Below are 19,990 nucleotides of genomic sequence, written 5' to 3' on the forward strand. Positions count from 1 at the left end.
GCTGGGAGTTGTAGTCCGCGGCGAGGCGCCGCAGTCACCTCCCCGCTCTGGGAAGCCGTTGGCGGGCAGCCGGCCGGTGTGCGCGTAGCTGGCGGCGGCGGCGGCGGGAGCCGTCGCCGCCGGGGCTGGCGCCCCTGCCTGTGAGCCCCGGCGCGGGTGGGGCTGGGCGGAGACTCGAAGCTGCTCCAGGGCTGGACCCTGAGGAGAGCGTTGTTGGCGCTCGGCCGGGGCGATGCGGCCACGAGGAGCCCGAGCCCGGGCGCGGCGACAGTGACCGGGCAGCTCCTCAGCGGCCCGGCTGCCGGCTCCGCTCGCCGCGACCGCGAGGCCGCCCCGCGCCGACCGCCGCGCTCCCGCCGACGCCGGCGACGGCGCCCGTGGTGGCTGTGGTGGCGACGCCAGAGGGGGCGGCGGCGGCGGCGGCGGCGGCGGCGGCGGCCCCGGCGAGGCAGCGCGCCGCGGCCCCCGGAGCGGGTGGAGCCGTGCGAGGGATGCGTGGAAGCCGCGGCGGCGCCTCCTCCTGCTCCTGCTCCTCGAAAGCGCCGGTTTTCGCGGCCGCGGCGGCGAACCATGGAGGTCGAGAACATCACGGCCAACACGTTGCTGCTGAGAGCGCGCCTAGGTGTGTGCGGGCGCCCCGCAGCCGGGACAACGCGGGTCTCCTCGGGGACCGGGGCCTGGCTGGAGGAGCCCTCGGCCGCGGCGGGCCTGCTCCAGCGCGTCCCGCGCCGCCGGCCCCGGCTGTGCTCTGCTCGGTCCGCGCCCGGTTCCCGGTGGAGCTGCGGCGCGCAGCGCGGGCTGAGGCTTTGCGGTGCGCCGTGGGTCTGCGCGCGGCGCGGCGACGGCCCGTCCCTTCTGCTCCCGGAAGGGCCGGATGAGAAGTCCTATCCCAAAGAGCAGGCCGTTCTCAGCTGGAGGGGAACCAGCCGCAGCCGGTGTGTGTGTGCGCGCGCGCCTGACCAGCAGTGAGGCCTGTTCGGTCTCTGCTGCACTGAGTTTGGGGGTCCCGGCAGAGGGGCAGGAGGGCAGGCACCGCTTCCTCAGCCCTTGCGTGACGTGGGCCGCGGCTGTCAGTGAAGCAGCACCTAGCATGTGCTCTGGCGTGGGCGGGCTTCTGCTTACACGTCTATTCCATGAATGAATCTTGAAGAAGAAAGCAAGGGCAGGTTTTTAAAGGGGAAACAAGGAGTCTGAGTGGAACGAGTTGAGCGTGGGGTGCGGTAGGCTTGAGACCCAGACTTTCGACCCCTGTAAGCAGCCCTGGACAATATGTCATGCTGAGTCCGGTTTACAAACTTGGAAGCTGAGGTGCAGCAGAGCTGCATGCAGAATTCAGGGTCAGAAGATTTCTACATGACAGTGTTGGGGACCGAGTGCGGTATTTGGGGGTGGTGCCCCTCCCCCAGCTGCCTTCCGGTTAGGACAGATCGTTATAGCTTGTGTTTCTACCTATCCAACAGAAATAGTAAGGTGCCTCACTGAAAGTCTTTGTTATAATTGGATATTTCTGACCATCTAAAAACCGCCTTTTCTGCCTCAAATGTAGGAGGATATGGCAAAAAAAGCGGTCGCAGTAAAAAATGGAAGGAGATCCTGAAGCTGCCGGCTGTGAGCCAGTGCAGCGAGCTCAGGCAGTCGATTGGTGAGTACCTGGCGGCGCTGCTGGCGCTGTGCTCTGCGGCAGCTCTTACTCTCTCGAGTTCCGTTTTTGTCTCAGAAATGTTTATGCCACATTCTTGTACTTCCATGATTCTTCCCAGGGAAGAAAATCCTTTAGCTTTTCTACTCTGCATTTATAAAGTATATGGCTACTGACTTTTTTCATTAAATACTATTTGTAAAGTAATATATGTGCATTGTTTTTTATACAACCAAAGAGTAATAAAGTGGCATTTCCTCTCCCTGTGACCCAACCCACCATTCTCTCTAGAAATCATCACTGTTAAGTATTAGTAGCTTTCCAGGTAGTTTTCTGTGTATACTGAGAACAATTATTGATGGTAATTTCAAGAAGAGATTAGTCAAGTACAAATATGGTGTATCTATATAATAGAAAATTCTCCAGCTTTGAATAATGAGAGCTAGCTACCGTTCCTGACACGAGCACAAGCAATCAGATGCAGAGGGCCAGCATCGGGTATAGTGTGTTAAGCCACAGCCTGCAACCCTAGCATCACATATGGGAGCACCAGTGAGTCCCGGCTGCTCTGCTTCTGATCGCACTCCCTGCTCGTGTGCCTGGGGAAGCAACAGAAGATAGCCCAAAAGATTGGACCCCTGCCACCCATGTGGGAGACCCTGGATGGAGTTCCTGGCTTCTGCCTGTCCCAACTCTGGCCGTTGCAACATTTGGGAAGTGCGCTACCAGATGGAATATGTCTTTCTCTCCCTCTTTCTCTGTCAATCTGCCTTTCAAATAAAATAAAATAAACCCTCATTTTAAAAAGGAAAGAATCAGTGTAGAACCATGTCCATAGGGCAATCATAGTGGTGTTTTAAAAGACAGAATTAAGGAGCTCTCACTGTGGTGTAGTGGGCTAAGCCTTCAGCTACAGTGCCGACATCCTACATGGGCGCCAGTTTGAGTCCTGGCTGCTCCTCTTCCAATCCAGCTCTCAGCTGTGGCCTGGGAAAGCAGTAGAAGATGACCCAAGTCCTTGGGACCCTGCACCCACGTGGGAGACCTGGAAGAAGAAGCTCCTGGTTCCTGGCTTTCAGATCTGCCCACCTCTGGCTGTTATGGCCATTTGGGGAGTGAACCAGTGGATGGAAGACCTTTTTCTCTGTTTCTCCCTCTCTCTGTCTATAAATCTACCTCTCAAATAAATAAGAAAAAAAAAAAACTTTTTAAAAAAAGAAATTAGAGGGGCCGGCACTGTGGCACAGTGGGTTAACGCCCTGGCCTGAAGCGCCGGCATCCCATATGGGCACCGGTTCGAACCTGTCTGCTCCACTTCCCATCCAGCTCTCTGGATGTGGCCTTGGAAAGCAGCACAAGATGGCCCAAGTCCTTGGGCCCCTGCACCCATGTGGGAGACCCAGAGGAAGCTCCTGGCTTCGGATCAGCACAGCTCCGGCCGTTGCAGCCAATTGGGGAGTGAACCATTGGATGGAGGACCTCTCTCTCTCTCTCTCTCTCTCTCTCTACCTCTCTCTGTGTAGCTCTGACTTTCAAATAAATAAATAAATCTTTTAAAAAAATAGATGAATAATTTATTAAAAACATAATTCAGGCCGGCGCTGCGGCTCACTAGGCTAATCCTCCGCCTAGCGGCGCCGGCACACCAGGTTCTAGTCCCGGCTGGAGCGCTGGATTCTGTGCCGGCTGCCCCTCTTCCAGGCCAGCTCTCTGCTGTGGCCAGGGAGTGCAGTGGAGGATGGCCCAGGTGCTTGGGCCCTGCGCCCCATGGGAGACCAGGAAAAGCACCTGGCTCCTGGCTCCTGCCATCGGATCAGCGCGGTGCGCCGGCCGCAGCGCACCAGCCGCGGCAGCCATTGGAGGGTGAACCAACGTCAAAGGAAGACCTTTCTCTCTGTCTCTCTCTCTCACTGTCCACTCTGCCTGTCAAAAAAAAAAAAAAAAAAAAAAAAAAAAAACAACCCATAATTCAAAAGGAATTCATTGAAATTTTTGATGTTACCAAATTACCCTTTGTTGCATCCAGCATGACAAGGTGTCAGGTGAATCCGAAAGAGGAATGAGGTGGCATAAGATAAAGAAGCAGACTCAAAAATTTATTTTGTTTTTAAATATTTATTTTATTTGGAAGGCAGAGTTATAGGGAGAGACAGAGAAAGAGAAATCTTCTGTCTGCTGGTTCACTCTCTAAATGGCCACAGTGGCTGGAGCTGAACTGATCTGAAGCCAGGAGCCAGGAGCTTCTTCCGGGTCACCCACATGGGTGCAGGGGCCCAAGCACTTGGGCCATCTTCCAATGCTTTCCCAGGCACGTTAGCAGGGAGCTAGATTGGAAGTGGAGCAGCTGGGACTCGAACTGATGCCCATTTGGGATGCAGGCATCATAGGTGGCAACTTTACCCGCTACGCCACAGCACCAGCCCCAAGTTGTAATGCTTTAGTTTTGTTTCCATAACAAATTGAAATAATTTGTCACCACCCATCTAGCCTTACAAAAGATGCTTAAGGGTATACTACACACAGAAACACAGAAACATGGTCATCACTATGAAAGAATGTGAAGGCAGAAAATTTCCCAGTAAAAGTACAAAAGAAATCCAAAGTAAAGATAGGAATATTTATGGAATAATGGCAGGGCCATTTTATTGATAAGTCGTTACTTATCAATAGTCACCTTGAATGTAAATGGCCTCAACTCTCCAGTTAAAAGACACAGACTGGCTGAATGGATTAAAAAACAAAACCCATCTATTTGCTGCCTACAAGAAACACAACTCACCAACAAAGATGCACACAGACTGAAAGAAAGAATGGAAAAATATATTCCATGCCAATAAAAACCAAAAAAGAGCTGGTGTAGCCATGCTGATATCAGACAAAATAGAGTTTAACACAAAAACTGTTAAAAGAGACAAAGAAGGGCACTATGTAATGATTAAGGGATCAAGTCAACAGGAAGCTGTGACTATTACAAATGTATACGCCTCTAATTATAAGGCACTGGGCTATTTTAAAAAATGTTAATGGATCTAAAGGGAGACACAGACTCCAATACAATAGTAATGTGGGACTTTAATACCCTACTTTTAGCAATGGACAGGTCAACTAGACATAAAATCAACAAGCAAACAACAGAATTAGTCAACACTATGGACCAAATGGACCTAACGTATCTACAGAGCTTTCCAGCCTATAGTCACAGAATACAGAACTTTCTCTAGGGTTGGCTACATGCTAGACCATAAAACAAATCTCAGGAAATTCCAAAACATTGAAATCATACCAAGCATCTTCTCTGACCACAATGGAATTAAGTTGTAAATCAACAACTCAGGAATCTTCTAGCGCATATGCAAACAACATGCTCATGAATGAGCAATGGGTCATAGAAGAAATCAAAAGAGAAATCAAAAAATTTCTGGAAATGAATGAAGATGACAATACATTTAAAAACTTAACAGGATATAGCAAAAGCAGTGTTGAGGAAAGCCTATAGCAACTGGTATCTACCATCAAGAAATTGGAAAGGCACCAAATAAATGATCTATTAGTGCATCTCAAGCACCTAGAAAAGCAACAGCAAACCAAACCCAAAACTAGTAGGATAAAAGAAATAATTAAAATTAGAAAAGAAATAAACAAAATTGAAACAAAAAAAAAACTAACTGAAGATCAGCAAAACAGAGTTGGTTTTTTTGAAAAAATAATATGACACACCATTGGCCCAACTAACCAAAAAAAAAAAAAAAGAGAAGACCCAAATCAATAAAATTAGATGAAAAAGGAGATGTAACAATAGACACTACAGAAATAAAAAGAATCATCAGAAATTACTACAAAGAGTTGTACGCCAACAAACCAGGAAACCTAGAAGAAATGGACAGATTCCTGGTGGACACATACAATCATAAATTGAGCCATGAATACATAGAAAACCTAAACAGACCAATAACCAAGACATAAATTGAATCTGTAGTAAAGACCCTCCCAACAAAGAAAAGCCCAGGACCAGATGGCTCACTACTTGTGGGGAGCAATCCGGACTAGACTAAGTTACTCGAATTAAGACTTATTCTATGCATCTGCTCTCCCACAATATGGCGCTGGGAGAGAAGTAAACAGCTTCCGCACAGCTGCCTCCAGTTCAACTAATAAACTGTAGGACTTGCTCCTGATTGGAGGAGAGCAGCGTACTCGGCGTGTGGGCAGCCGAGTTGGGATTGGCGGAGGAGGACTATAAAGGAGGAGAGAGACGGCATGCACCAGGAACATCTATGGGGAACACCTATGGGGAACATCTAAGGGAACCCGTGCAGCCCCCGAGAGAACCGGCCGGCGGTGTGCCGCTCCCCTGCGGAAGTGGGGAATGTGGCCAGGGGGAACTGCCCTTCCACGGAGGTGGAAGGGATAGTAGCCAACCCGGGAAGAACCAGCAGCAAACCCGGGGAGGGCCGAGCAGACGAAAGAACAGCGCAAGGCTTTGTGTCGTTCCTCCACGAAGAGGGGGAGCGACAACTACTGAATTCTTCCAGACATTTAAAGAAGAACTAACTCCAATTTTTCTCAAACTTTTCGAAACAATTGATAGGGAGGGAATCCTCCCAAACACACTTCTGTGAAGCCAGCATCACCTTAATTCCTAAACCTGAAAAAGATACAACAGACAAAGAGAACTACAGACCAATTTCCCTGATGAACATAGACGCAAAAATCCTCAACAAAATACTAGCCAGTCGAATCCAATAACATCAAAAAAAATCATTCACCCAGACCAAGTGGGATTTATCCCTGGTATGCAGAGATGGTTCAACATTTGCAAGTCAATCAATGTGATACATCACATTAACAAATTGTAGAACAAAAATCATATGATTATCTCAATAGATGCAGAGAAAGCATTTGATAAAATACAACACCCTTTCATGATAAAAACTCTAAACAAATTAGGTATAGAAAGAACATTCCTCAACACATTCAAGGCAATTTATGATAAACCCATGACCAGCATTATGTTGAATGGGGAAAAGTTGGAAGCATTCCCACTGAGATCCAGAACCAGACAAGGATGCCCACTCTCTCCATTGCTGTGCTGGAAGTTTTAACCAGAGCCATTAGTCAAGAAAAAGAAATCAAAGGGATACAAATTGGGAAGGAGAAAGTCAAACCATCCCTATTTGCAGATGACATGATTCTATATATAGGGGATCCAAAAGACTCCACTAGGAGACTATTGGAACTCATGGAAGACTTTGGTAAAGTGGCAGGATGTAAAATCAACACACAAAACTCAACAGCCTTTGTATACAGACAATGCCAAGGCTGAGAAACAGCTTCTAAGATCAATCCCATTCACAATAGCTACAAAAGAAAAGCAAATACCTCAGAACAAATTTAACGAAGGATGTCAAAGATCTCTATGATGAGAATTATAAAACATAAAGAAATAGAAGGTACCAAAAAATGGAAAAGTCTTCCATGTTAATGGAGTGGAAGATACATATCATCAAAATGTCCATACTACAGAAAGCAATTTACAGATTCAGTGCAATGCCAGTCAAAATACCAAGGACATTCTCCTCGGATATAGAAAAAATGATGCTGAAACTCATGGAAACACAGGAGACCTTGACTAGCTAATAGAACCTTATACAACAAAAACCAAGCTGGAGGGATTGCAGTACTAGATTTCAAAACATACTACAGGCCAGTTATAATAAAACAGCCTGATACTGGTACAAAAACAGGTGTATAGACCAATGGAACAGAATAGAAAATCAGAAATCAATCCATTCATCTACAACCAACTTATCTTTGACAAAGGAGCTAAAATCAATCCCTGGAGCAAGGACTGGCTCTTCAATGAATGGTGCTGGGGAAGCTGAATCTCCACGTGCAGAAGTATGAAGCAAGACCCCTACCTTACACCTTACACAAAAATCCACTCAAAATGGATTAAAGATCTAAATCTATGACCTGATACCATCAAATTCTTAGAGAACATTGGGATAACCCTCAAGACATTGGCATAGGCCAAGAGTTCTTGGAAAAGATCCCAGAAGCACATGCAATCAAAGCCAAAATTGACAAATGGGTTTACATTCAAATTGAGAAGCTTCTGTACTGCAAAAGAAACACTCAGCAAAGTGAGAGGCAACTGACAGAATCGGAGAAATTACTTGCAAACTATGCAACTGATGAAAGATTAATATCCAGAATAGATAGAGATCAAGAAAGTCAACAACAACAGGACAAACAACCCAGTTAAGAAAGAGCGAAGGACTCACACATGCATTTTTCAAAAGAGGAAATCCAAATGGCCAAAAGACACATGAAAAATGCTGAGGATCACTAGCTGTCAGGGAAATGCAAATCCAAACCACAGTGAGATTTCATCTCACCCCAGTTAGAGTGGCTTTCATACAGAAATCAACAAACAACAAATGCTAGCGAGGATGTGGGGAAAAAGGTACCCTATTTCACTGTCAGTGGGAATGTAAACTGGTAAAGACACTACAGAAGACAGTATGGAGATACCTCAGAAATCTGAATATAGGGGCCAATGCCGTGGTGCACTAGGTTAATCTGCTTGCAGTGCTGGCATCCCGTATAGGCACAGGGTTCTAGTCCTGGTTGCTCCTCTTCCACTCCAGCTCTCTGCTGTGGCCTGGGAAAGCAGTGGAAGATGGCCCAGGTGCTTGGGCCCCTGCACCCACATGGGAGACCAGAAGGAAGCACCTGGCTCCTGGCTTCGGATCGGTGCAGCTCTGGCCTTTGCAGCCATTTGGGGAGTGAACCAACGGAGGGAAGACCTTTCTCTCTGTCTCTCACTCTCTCTCACTGTCTGTAACTCTACCTGTCAAATAAATAAATAAAATCTTAAAAAAAAAAAAAAGAAATCTGAATATAGACTTGCCATATGACCCAGCCATCCCACTCCTGGGAATTTACCCAAGGAAAATGAAATCAGCATATGAAAGAGTTTTCTGTACCCCCATGTTTATTACAGCTCAATTCACAATAGCTAAGGTATGGAATCAACCCAAATGCCCATCAACTGAAGACTGGATAAAAGTAATTATGGGATATATCCACCATGGAATACTACACAGCGGTTAAAAAAAAAAAAAAGAAATCCTGTGATCTGCAACATAATGAATGAAACTGGAAAACATCATACTTAGTGAATTAAGCCAGTCCCAAAAGGACAAATACCATATCATCTCTCTGACCCGTGATAACTAATAGAGCACCTAAAAAGTAATCTATAGAAGTGAAATTGACACTTTGAGAAGTGACTGAACAGCCCTTGTCTTGAGTGTTGAGGAACATTTTTCCCCATACTATTTGTTGAACTCTTTACTTAACATATACTTTACTTAATCATATGTGTATAAAGTTAATTGAAAATAGATCTTAGTGAAAAATACGAATGGGAACAGGAGAGGGAGGAGGAAGAGTGGTAGGAGTATTGGTAGGAGAGCGGGTACAGTGGGAAGAATCGCTATGTTCCTGAAGTTGTAATTATGAAATCTATAAGGTTTGTATACTTTAAATAAAATATTTCTGAAGAAAAAAATAAATAAAAAAAACCTAGTTACAAGTTATAGTTAAGTGTTTTGAAGGAAAAAGTACAGGGCCTGGCACTATGGCATAGTGGGCTAAGACTCTGCCTGCAGTACTGGCATCCATATGGGTGCTGGTTCACATCCCATATGAAGTGGCTGCTTCACTTCCCATCCAGATCTCTGCTATGGCCTGGGAAAGCAGTAGAAGATGGCCCAAGTCCTTGGGCCCCTGCACCCACATGGGAGACCTGGAAGAAGCTCCTGGCTTTCAGATTATGGCTATTTTTGGGGAGTGAACCATTAGATCGAAGACCTTTCTTCTTGTCTCCCTTTCTTTGTCTGTAACTCTACTTCTCAAATAAGTATTTCAGAAAAGAAATACAGGCAGTGGAGAGGCAGGAACTTAGCCTAGTTGGGAAGGAGAGAGGGAGGACTAGGGAGGCTTTAAGAAGGAATGGGACTAAGAGGAAGGGATCGGGGGCTGGCTCTGTGGCGCAGTAGGTTAATCCTCCGCCTGCGGCACCGGCATCCCATGTGGGCGCCAGTTCATGTCCCAGCTTCCCCTCTTCCCATCCAGCTCTCTGCTGTGGCCTGGGAAAGCAGTAGAAGATGCCCCAAGTGCTTGGGCCCCTGCACCCGCATGGGAGACTGGAAGAGGCACCTGGCTCCTGGCTTCGGATCGGTGCAGCTCTGGTCATTGCGACCATCTGGGGAGTGAACCAACGGAAGGAAGACCTTTCTCTCTGTCTCTCCCTCTCTCTATCTGTAACTCTACCTCTCAAATAAATAAATCTTAAAAAAAAAAAAAAAAAAAAGGATGGGATCCCCAGGGTAAGAAAAGCATTTTCCAGGCAGCAAGGTTAACAAGTATGATGGCCCAAAATTGGGAGGGAATGTGGCAGTTCCCTGGGTCTCAACAAAGGCCAGGCTTCCTGGAGCAAAGACTAAGGCAGAAAGTTACGCAGGGTGAGATGGAAGGCAGTAGGCAGAGGCTTGTGGGCCTGCAAGAAGGTTTTGTCTTACTGGAGTTAAGAGAAGTCGACGTGACCAGATTTTTAGCAGAGGAATGATGTAATCAGATTTATGTTTTGAGATTCTCTCTCAGGCTTTTCTGTGGGGAGTGGGCTCCAGGGGGTCAAAGAGGAAACAGGAAGACCCTCTAAGAGGCAACAGGTGATGGTAACTTGGTTTGGGATGGTGGTGAAGGAACTGAAAAAATTGATGACCTTGAGAGATACGTAGGAAGTGTAATCAATAGATTTCTGTGTGGGAGTGAAAAAGGGGAGGTATTTAAGGATGACTTCCAGGTCTGGTCCATTCACTGAGCTAGGGTGCCCAGGGACATGAACCTGCGTGGGTAGAAGCTGTTCATACGGAGAGCTCAGAGAAGTCGGGGCTGTCAACAGGACTCGGCAATATCTGTGTTGAGAAAATGCTCAGAAGTCGGGAGACGGAAGCGAATGAACTCCTGCTGGAGGGGAGTGGGCTCTGAATAAGTGCAGGGGACTTGACCTTGTTGTGTGCAGCGAGGAGCAGGTGGGCCACCAGGCAGGGTCTGCAGCCTGAGGGTCGAGGAGAACTGGAGCCAGGGTGGTCTGGCAGCTGGGCACAGCAGAGGCCACTGAATATGGCTATAGGTTCAAGTTTCTGGTCTGGTTTTTCTTTTCCCATGCCTGGAATACTACTCGACCACATTTTAAGTGGTTGACTGAGTGAATGCTTTGGGGACCCGAGCACTTGATTCAGTGAAAACAATTGGGCGGAAGTTACCTGCGAAGTCCTCCGTTTGCACACGGGTCCTCGTTTCTGTCTGCATTGATTTCTGTAGCACTTGATTTAGTACGGCAGAAAGTAATTCTCGGGTTTTTCTAATTTTTATCTTTTGCTGGTTCTGAATGTGTGGAACAGAATTTGTATGGAGTAAGCAAACTGAAAAACTCAAGTTAGTGTTCTTTCTGGAGGACGAGACAGAGTGAGAAAGAGGAAGAGCGTTCTGAGAAGCAGCTCATTCCTGTCGGAGTCTGATGCCATCAGAGGAATTGTCTGTCAGCTGCTTCCCCTGCAGAGGACCCACGGTGCTGCCTCTCGTGACTGCGGCACTGTGGTTGGAGGGCCCAGGTGCTCCTCTGTGCCCATTGCATGGGGAGCCTGTCCTGCCTCCCCAGCTGTCCCAGTCTGCTCATGCATACCTTTCCCACGGAGCTGGCGCCGAGTGCAACAGCTGGGTCTCTGGTGCCTGCAGGATCCAGGCCTCTAGTGGTTTAACAAAGATGCGCTTACTGCTTTGGAAACATGGTACTTTGTTATAGCATTTTGTGAAATTGAACGCATGGAGAGTGAAACCATGTAAAATTTGGTTGAAGTTAAGGCAATCCAGAAATGAATTTGGAAAGCTTGAATAGAAATTATCTGAATAGACAAGTATTTGGGGGGCTGGCGTTGTGGTGCAGTGGTTAACGCTGCTGGCTGTGATGCTGGCATCCCATATGGGCACTGGTTCAAGTTCTCGCTACTCCACTTCTGATCCAGCTCCCTGCTAAGGATGTAGGAAAGCAAGGGAAGGTGGCCCAAGCATTCTGGCCCTGTCACCCATGCCGCAGACTTGGATGAAGCTCCTGGCTTCGACCTGGCCCAGCCCTGGCCTTTCTGTCCATCTGGGTAGTGAACCAGCTGATGGAAGCTCTTTTACTCTCTTTCCTTCTCTCTCTGTAACTCTTTCAAATAAATAAATTTTAAAGAAAAGAAATAAGTATTTTTGAATGTCCAGTGATGATGTAAATATAAAATGTAAAACAAACCACTATATATACCAAAAATTGTTGAGATGTTCAGGTGTTTGCAGGTGAAACAGGTGGATTTAGAACATGGATTTGCTTCCTTGTCTGTCGCAGGGTGGCGTCTTCCTTCTCTGCACTGGTGTCCTCTAAGGTAGCTCCTTGTGCTCCAGAAACATCTCTAAACGCTGACTGTCCCTGAGATATCTGTCTCCCGCCCAGCGTGTGTAACACCATCCCTCCTTCTCTTTCTCTGTCAGCATTTTCCCAGTGCTGCCTACACAGGGGCAACTTGCCTCCCACGTGGTCACTGCAATGGACTACCTGCTTCTCTCAGCTGGAGTGCTGGCAGGTGGGTTCTCAGCCCAGTGAGGCCTGCCTTCTGCCTGTTGACCACTCACCTACGCTCAGTCACCGCCTTCCTCTTGTCCCTTCCTCAGTTTCCCTGGGAATGGAGCCCATGTATGCAGTGCCCTCCCCCACAAGGGCACAGACCGTGGAGCTGTTGAGATGAATAGCCTCCCTGACTCACTTGCCCCGTCCTTCCCGCTCTCCTGCCTTGCTGTGGCCTCAGTCTGTTCCTTCTGCTGTCCGGTCAGTCACCTGCCCATCTCTCTCAACCCTGAAATGATCTCTGTAGCCCCAGAATCAGGCTTGGAACCTGGATCACAGTCAAGGCAGCCCTCAGAAGGGAGCAGTTCCATCATCTCTGATGTTCTTAAGATGCCAAACGTAGTTGGGAAGATTAAATGAAATGATTCACAGAAAGGACTTAAAGAGCACCTGGCACTCAGTAAGAGGTGAAGAAGTGCTACTGTGATTAGTGCTTGCTTCTCTTTTTTTTTTTTCCAACTGAATCCTATTTATTTATTTATTTATTTAACTTTTATTTAATAAATATAAATTTCCAAAGTACAACTTTTGGATTATAGCAGCGTTTTCCCCCCATAACCTCCCTCCCACCCGCAACCATCCCATCTCCCACTCCCTCTCCCATCCCATTCTTCATCAAGATTCATTTTCTTTTTTTTTTTTTTTTTTTTTTTTTTTTTTTTTTTTTGACAGGCAGAGTGGACAGTGAGAGAGAGAGACAGAGAGAGAAAGGTCTTCCTTTGCCGTTGGTTCACCCTCCAATGGCCGCCGCTGCAGCCGGCGCACCGCGCTGATCCTGGCAGGAGCCAGGAGCCAGGTGCTTTTCCTGGTCTCCCATGGGGTGCAGGGCCCAAGCACCTGGGCCATCCTCCACTGCACTCCCTGGCCATAGCAGAGAGCTGGCCTGGAAGAGGGGCAACCGGGACAGAATCCGGCGCCCCAACCGGGACTAGAACCCGGTGTGCCGGCGCCGCAAGGTGGAGGATTAGCCTATTGAGCCACGGCGCCGGCTCATTTTCAATTATCTGTATATACAGAAGATCTACTTAATATTTACTAAATAAAGATTTCAACAGTTTGCACCCATACAGACACACAAAGTATAGAGTACTGTTTTAGTAGTAGTTTTATCATTAATTCACATAGTACAACACATTAAGGACAGAGGTCCTACATGGGGAATAAGTGCACAGTGACTCCTGTTGTTGATTTAACAATTGACACTCTTGTTTGTGATGTCAGTAATCACCCGAGGCTCTTGTCATGAGCTGCCAAGGCTATGGAAGCCTCTTGAGTTCACCAATTCCGATCTTATTTAGACAGGGCCATAGTCAAAGTGGAAGTTCTCTCCTCCCTTCAGAGAAAGGTACCTCCTTCTTAAATGGCCCGTTCTTTCCGTTGGGATCTCACTCACAGAAATCTTTCATTTAGGTGGTTTGGTTGGTTTGTTTTTTTTTTGTTTTTTTGTTTTTTTTTTTTTTTTTGCCACAGAGTCTTGGCTTTCCATACCTGCGAAACTCTCATGGGCTGTGGGTGGGTAAATCATTTACTTGTCCATGGGTTGTTCTAAAAATTGAAATCTAGTAACAACAGTACAATGATATAATTATTCATGTACCATGTAATCTAGAGAGAATATGTAGAGTTGGAATAATATAGTACAAGAAAATATACTTTGTTGTTCATACTTTGCCAGGGTAACCTTCCAGATCTCTCTCTCTCTCTCTCTCTCTCTCTCTCTCTTTTTTTGGTAAATCCATTCATTTTTACTTGAAAGGCAGAGAGGCAGAAACCAACAGAGATCTTCCCGTCTACTGGTTCATTCCCAAATGTCCACTACAGTTTGGGCTGGGTTGGAATGGGCTGGGCCTGGACAAAGAATCCTCAGTGTGGGTCCCCCATGTAGATGGCAGGGACCGGTTACTCGAGCCATCACCTGGTGACTTCCAAGGTGCACGTTAGCAAGAAGCTGGAATTGGGAGTGGAACCAGGACTCAAACCCAGGCTCTCTGATGTGGGAGACAGGCACCCCCAGCTGTGTCTTAGCCATTGCTCCAAAGGTGTACCCCCAAATATCTGGTTTTAATGTAATCTTTTTAAAAAGATTTTATTTATTTGAAAGGCAGAGTAAAAGAGAGGGGGAGGGGGAGGGAGAGAGAGGAGGAGAGGGGGGAAGGGGGAGAGGGAGAGGGAGAGATCGTCTATCCATTGGTTTACTCCCCAAATGGTCACAATGACTGAGGCTGGGCCAGGCTGAAGTCAGGAGCCAGGAACTCCATCTGGGTGTCCCAAGTGAGTGGCAAGGGCCCAATTATTTGGGCCATCACCTGCTGCTTTCCCAGGCACATTAGCAGGGAGCTGGATCTGAAGTGGACTGACCATTTGGGACTTGAACTTGCTCCAAGATGGGATGCTGGTATTGCAAGCAGTGACTTGACGCATTGTGCTACAATGGTGGCCCCAATGTAATAATTTTTTTAAGCTTATTTTTATCTACTTGAAATCAGAGAGGAGAGAGAGAGATCTTCCATCCACTGTTTTACTCCCCAAATGCCTGCTACAGCCAGGGCTGGGTCAGGCTGAAGCCAGGAGCCAGGAATTGCGTCCTGGTCTCTCATCTGAGTAGCAGGGACCCAAGTACGTGGACCACCTTTCTCTGTCTTTCCACAGCATTAGTAGAAAGCTAGATGGGCAGTGGAGCAGCCAGGACTTGAACTGGAAAGCTAATATGAGATGCTGGTGGCACAAGCAGCAGTTAACCCGCTACACAACAACCCTATTTTTCTCCTTTTATTGTTATGGTTCTTCAAATAATTTTTATATGAGGTATATGGAAGGTAAAATCTTAAATTCTTAAGTTTTACAAAATGTCCTTTGGGGCTGGCGCTGTGGTATAGGGGTTAAAGCCAGCATCCCGTTTGAGCACGAGCTTGAGTCTTGGCTGCTCCACCTCTGACTCAGCTGTGTGCCTGGGAAAGCAGCGGAAGAAGGCCTGCACCCACCACCCACGTGGGAGACCTGGAAGAAGCTCTTGACTCCTGATTTTGGACTGGCTCAGCTCTGGCCATTGCCGCCATTTGGGGAGTGAACCAACGAATGGAAGATTTCTCTCTCTCTCCCCCTCCCTCCCTTCCCCCTCCCCCCTCCCCATCTTTTCTCCCACACCTCGTAACTCTGCCATGCAGATAAATAAATAAATCTTAAAAAAGACACACAGAGGGGCTGGTGCTGTGGCTCATTTGGTTGATCCTCCACCTGCGGTGCCGGCATCCCATATGGGCACAGGGTTCTAGTCCCGGTTTCTCCTCTTCCAGTCCAGCTCTCTGCTGTGGCCCAGGAGGGCACTGGAGGATGGCCCAAGTGCTTGGGCCCCTGCACCCGCATGGGAGACCAGGAAGAAGCACCTGGCTCCTGACTTTGGATCGGTGCAGCGCTGGCCGTGGTGGCCATTTGGGGAGTGAACCAACGGAAAGAAGACCTTTCTCTCCACTTCTCTCTCTCTCTCACTGTCTGTAACTCTACTTGTCTAATAAATTTAAAAAAGAAAAAAAGAAACACAGAAAAATGTTCATTTGCCTTCTCATTTGTTGGATATGGAATGGAATAGAGTGAGGTTTAGACACACATATGCACATATCCACACACACCTGAATTTCGACAACATTGCTGCTTGAGCCCCAACTTTGTTTACACAGGTGTCCCTCTAATTTATTACGTTTTGTGGGCAACTTTTTTTTTCTTTCTCAGAAGTTGTAAGAATTTCCTGCTGTGCTTAGTGTTAGAAGATATCCCAGGGACGTCTCTAGATGTGGGCCATGTTCTTTATTAGTTATGGTTCGCAGAGGGGCCTTTAAGTGTGTGGCTTGGGAACATTTTGCTTGATCTATCTCTTTCTATCTATCTATACCTACCTCTATCCATCTACCTATCAATGTATGGATCTATGTCTATGTCTTCCCCCACTCCATCTTACCTAGCTTTATTTATTTATTTATTTATTTATTTATTTATTTAACATATAGTGTTAGACAGTGAGAGAGAGAGAGAGAGAGAGAGAGAAAGCTCTTCCTTCCGTTGGTTCACCCCCCAAATGGCCGCTACGGCTGGAACTATGCTGATCCGAAGCCAGGAGCCAGGTGCTTCCTCCTGGACTCTCATTCAGGTGAAGGAGCCCAAGCACTTGGGCCATCCTCCACTGCCCTTCCCGGCCACAGCAGAGAGCTGGACTGGAAGAGGAACAACCAGGACAAGAACTCTGGGCCCATATGGGATGCTGGTGCTGCAAGTGGAGGATTAACCAAGTGAGCCACTGCGCTAGCCCCCTTACCTAGCTTTATATACTTGGGACTTCTATCAGATACTTGACTTTTTTTTAAAAGATTTATTTATTAATATGAAAGGCAGAGTTATAGAGAGGCAGAGAGAGAGAGAGAGAGAGTGGCGCCGATCGAAGCCTGGAGCCAGGAGCTTCTTCTGGTCCTTGGGCCATCTCCTACTGCTTTCTCAGGCCATGACAGAGAGCTGGATCAGAAGTGGAGCAGCCAGGATTCAAACTGGCACCCATATGGGATGCCGGCACTGCAGGTGGAGGCTTTACCCGCTATGTCACAGTGCCGGCCTTGATACTTGACTTTCTTTATCTTCTACATTTCAGTGTTCTCTCATATTTTATTTGCTTTTTGCTGTTCGTTTTGGATCTCTTCTTTTTAATCCAGACCAACATTTGTGCTTTTCTGCACGTACAGACTGCTATTCAGTCTTTCTGACAGCGTTTACTCATGAATTGTGATTTTAATTTCTAAGAACGCTCCCTATTCTGTAATTGCTTCTTTTTCATATGGCCTATTCTTCTTTGATGACTCTAACAGTCTCTTCCCTATCTCAGAGGGATATTAATTCTTTTTTTTCTTTTAAGATGTGTTTATCTGAAAGGCAGAGTGACAGAAAGAGGGAAGGAGAGAGATCTTCCATCCGCTGGTTCACTCTCCAAATGGCTGCAATGGCCAGGATTGAGCCAGGAGCTCCATCCAGGTCTCCCACATGGGTGGCAGAGCCCAAGCACTTGGACCATCTTATGCTGCTTTTCCCAGATGCATTAGCAGGAATCTGGATAGGAAGCAGAGCAGCCAGGACCTAAACCAGCTCTCCGTTGTGGATGCCGATGGCACAGGTAGCAGCTTAGACCACTTTGCCACAACACTGGCTCCTAATAAGGTTTGAAAAGACACAGGTTGGGCCTGGCATTGTGGCACAGCAGGTTAAAGCCAGCCTGCAGCACCGGCATCCGATCTGGGTGCTGATTTGAGTCCCGGCTGCTTCACTTCCCATCCAGATCTCTGCTATGGCCTGGGAAAGCAGTAGAAGATGGCCCAAGTCCTTGGGCCCCTGAACCCACGTGGGAGACCCAGAAGAAGCTCCTGGCTCCTGACTTTGTTTTGACGCAGCCCTGGCCATTGCAGTCATCTGGGGGGAGTGAACCAGCAGATGGAAGACCTCTCTCTCTCTCGGGCTCTACCTCTCTCTGTAACTCTGTCTTTCAAATAAATCTTCTTTAAAAGATTATTTTTAATTATAATAATAATTAATCTTTTTAAAAAGATTTATTAAAATCTTTATAAAAGTATTTTTAAAAAGATTTATTTATTTGAAAGTCAGAGTTACACACAGAAAGGGAGGCAGAGAGAGAGAGAGAGAGAGGTCTTCCATCCGATGGTTCACTCCCCAATTGGCTGCAACAGCCGAAGCTTCACTGATTCGAAGCCAGGAGCCAGGAGCTTCTTCCAGGTCTCCCATGCGAGTGCAAGGGCCCAAGGACTTGGGCCATCTTCCACTGTGGCGTAGCAGGTAAAGCCACCGCCTGCAGTGCTGGCATCCCATATGGGCACTGGTTCGAGTCTTAGCTGTTCCACTTCCGATCCAGCTCTGCTATCCTAGGAAAGCATTAGAAGATGGCCCAAATCCTTGTGCCCCTGCACCTGCGTGGGAGACCCGGAGGAAGATCTTGGCTCCTGGCTTCAGATCGGCACAGCTCCAGCCATTGTGGCCATCTGGGGAGTGAACCAGTGGATGGAAGACCTCTCTTTCTCTCTCTCTCCTTCTCTCTCCCCCTCTCCCTCTGCCTCTATGTAACTCTGCCTTCAAATAAATAAATAAATCTTTTTTAAAAAATAAAAGAATAATAAAAATTTTAAAGATACAGGCTTTATTCTCTTTTCTCCTTTGTGTTGGGTACTTATTAAAATCTGTTGCTTTTTCCCCGCATGTCTGGAGATCTGAGGTTATTTATTCAAGTTGCTGGTAAGATCTGTTTGTTAACGTGGGTGTGTCCAGTGCAGCCTTCCCCTGCAGCTGCACAGTTCCTTCTTCCTGGCATGCTCTGTCTTGGATCTCCAGGGTTCTGGTGCCTGCGTTCCAATGGACAGCATCCCGATGGGACGTGTGTGCCAGTGCCACACACACACGCAGCCACTTGTTTTGCTAAAAGAGCTCCTTGACTCAACATGGGCAGTTTCTGCGCTCTGCCTTGGGCCCTGCTGTGTCTCAGCAATGCTCTCCTCCTTCAAAGTGGCCTCAGGCTGAAGGAAAAGCCTCTCGAGGGGTTCCCATACCCTGCTCATTTGGGGGCTTAGGCTGATGGTGCCTTTACTAATCCAGCTGCACCAGCTTCTCTCTTCCTTACAGTCCTCAAAAGTGTGTCTCCTGAAGTGCCCTGCACTCTTGTTCTGCATGAGGATTTAAATTTTTTATGGGCAACTGCTTTTTTTTTAAAGATTTATTTTATTTATTTGAAAGACAGAGTTACAGAGAGAGGTAGAGACAGAGAGAGAGGTCTTCCATCGGCTGGTTCACTCCTCTGATGGCCACAACAGCCAGAGCTGCACCGATTTGAAGCCAGGAGCTTTTTTTTTTTTTTTTTTTTTTTTTTTTTTTTTTTTTTTTTTGACAGGCAGAGTGGACAGTGAGAGAGAGAGACAGAGAGAAAGGTCTTCCTTTGCCATTGGTTCACCCTCCAATGGCTGCTGTGGCCAGTGCGCTGCGGCCAGCGCACCGCGCTGATCCGATGGCAGGAGCCAGGAGCCAGGTACTTCTCCTGGTCTCCCATGGGGTGCAGGGCCCAAGGACTTGGGCCATCCTCCACTGCACTCCCTGGCCACAGCAGAGAGCTGGCCTGGAAGAGGGGCTACCGGGACAGAATCCGGCGCCCCGACCGGGACTAGAACCCCGTGTGCCAGCGCCGCAAGGCGGAGGATTAGCCTACTGAGCCGCGGTGCCGGCCAGCCAGGAGCTTCTTACAGGTCTCCCACGCAGGTGCAAGGGCCCAAGGACTTGCGCCATCTTCTGCTTTTCCAGGCCACAGCAGAGAGCTGGATCAGAAGAGGAGTAGCCGGGACTAGAACCAGCGCCCATATGAGATGCCGGCGCTTCAGGCCAGGGCTTTAACCTGCTGCACCACAGTGACAGCCCCTGTTGTTTTAATATTCAGTCATTTCAGTAAGAAGCTAGGAGAAAAGGCAGGCAGAACTGTCTGCTCCATCTGCCACCCTCAGCTGAAAAGCAGCTACATTTCAGAACCTTTGAATTAGGGAGGAATGTATTAAACATTTTCAGTGTTTCAAAACCACAACTATTTTTTAACATAC

General features: G+C 47.5%; 1 protein-coding gene across 3 annotated transcripts in view; it reads left to right on the plus strand.

Moving 5' to 3' along the window:
* The first annotated feature begins 10 nt into the window (after positions 1–10).
* Positions 11–19,990, plus strand: part of GRK4 (G protein-coupled receptor kinase 4) — a 75,811-nt gene continuing 55,831 nt past the window's right edge. For 2 of the 3 annotated variants that reach the window (XM_070067979.1, XM_070067980.1), the window contains exons 1-2: positions 11–622; positions 1,547–1,642. In XM_070067979.1, the coding sequence (XP_069924080.1) occupies positions 571–622; positions 1,547–1,642 (148 nt within the window). In that variant the 5' untranslated portion in view covers positions 11–570. The remainder of the gene's footprint in view (positions 623–1,546; positions 1,643–19,990) is intronic. The other variant, XM_051836706.2, reaches the window with a different exon arrangement.

This window comes from Oryctolagus cuniculus, chromosome 2 (genome assembly GCF_964237555.1).
Source record: "Oryctolagus cuniculus chromosome 2, mOryCun1.1, whole genome shotgun sequence".
Classification (NCBI taxonomy): domain Eukaryota; kingdom Metazoa; phylum Chordata; class Mammalia; order Lagomorpha; family Leporidae; genus Oryctolagus; species Oryctolagus cuniculus.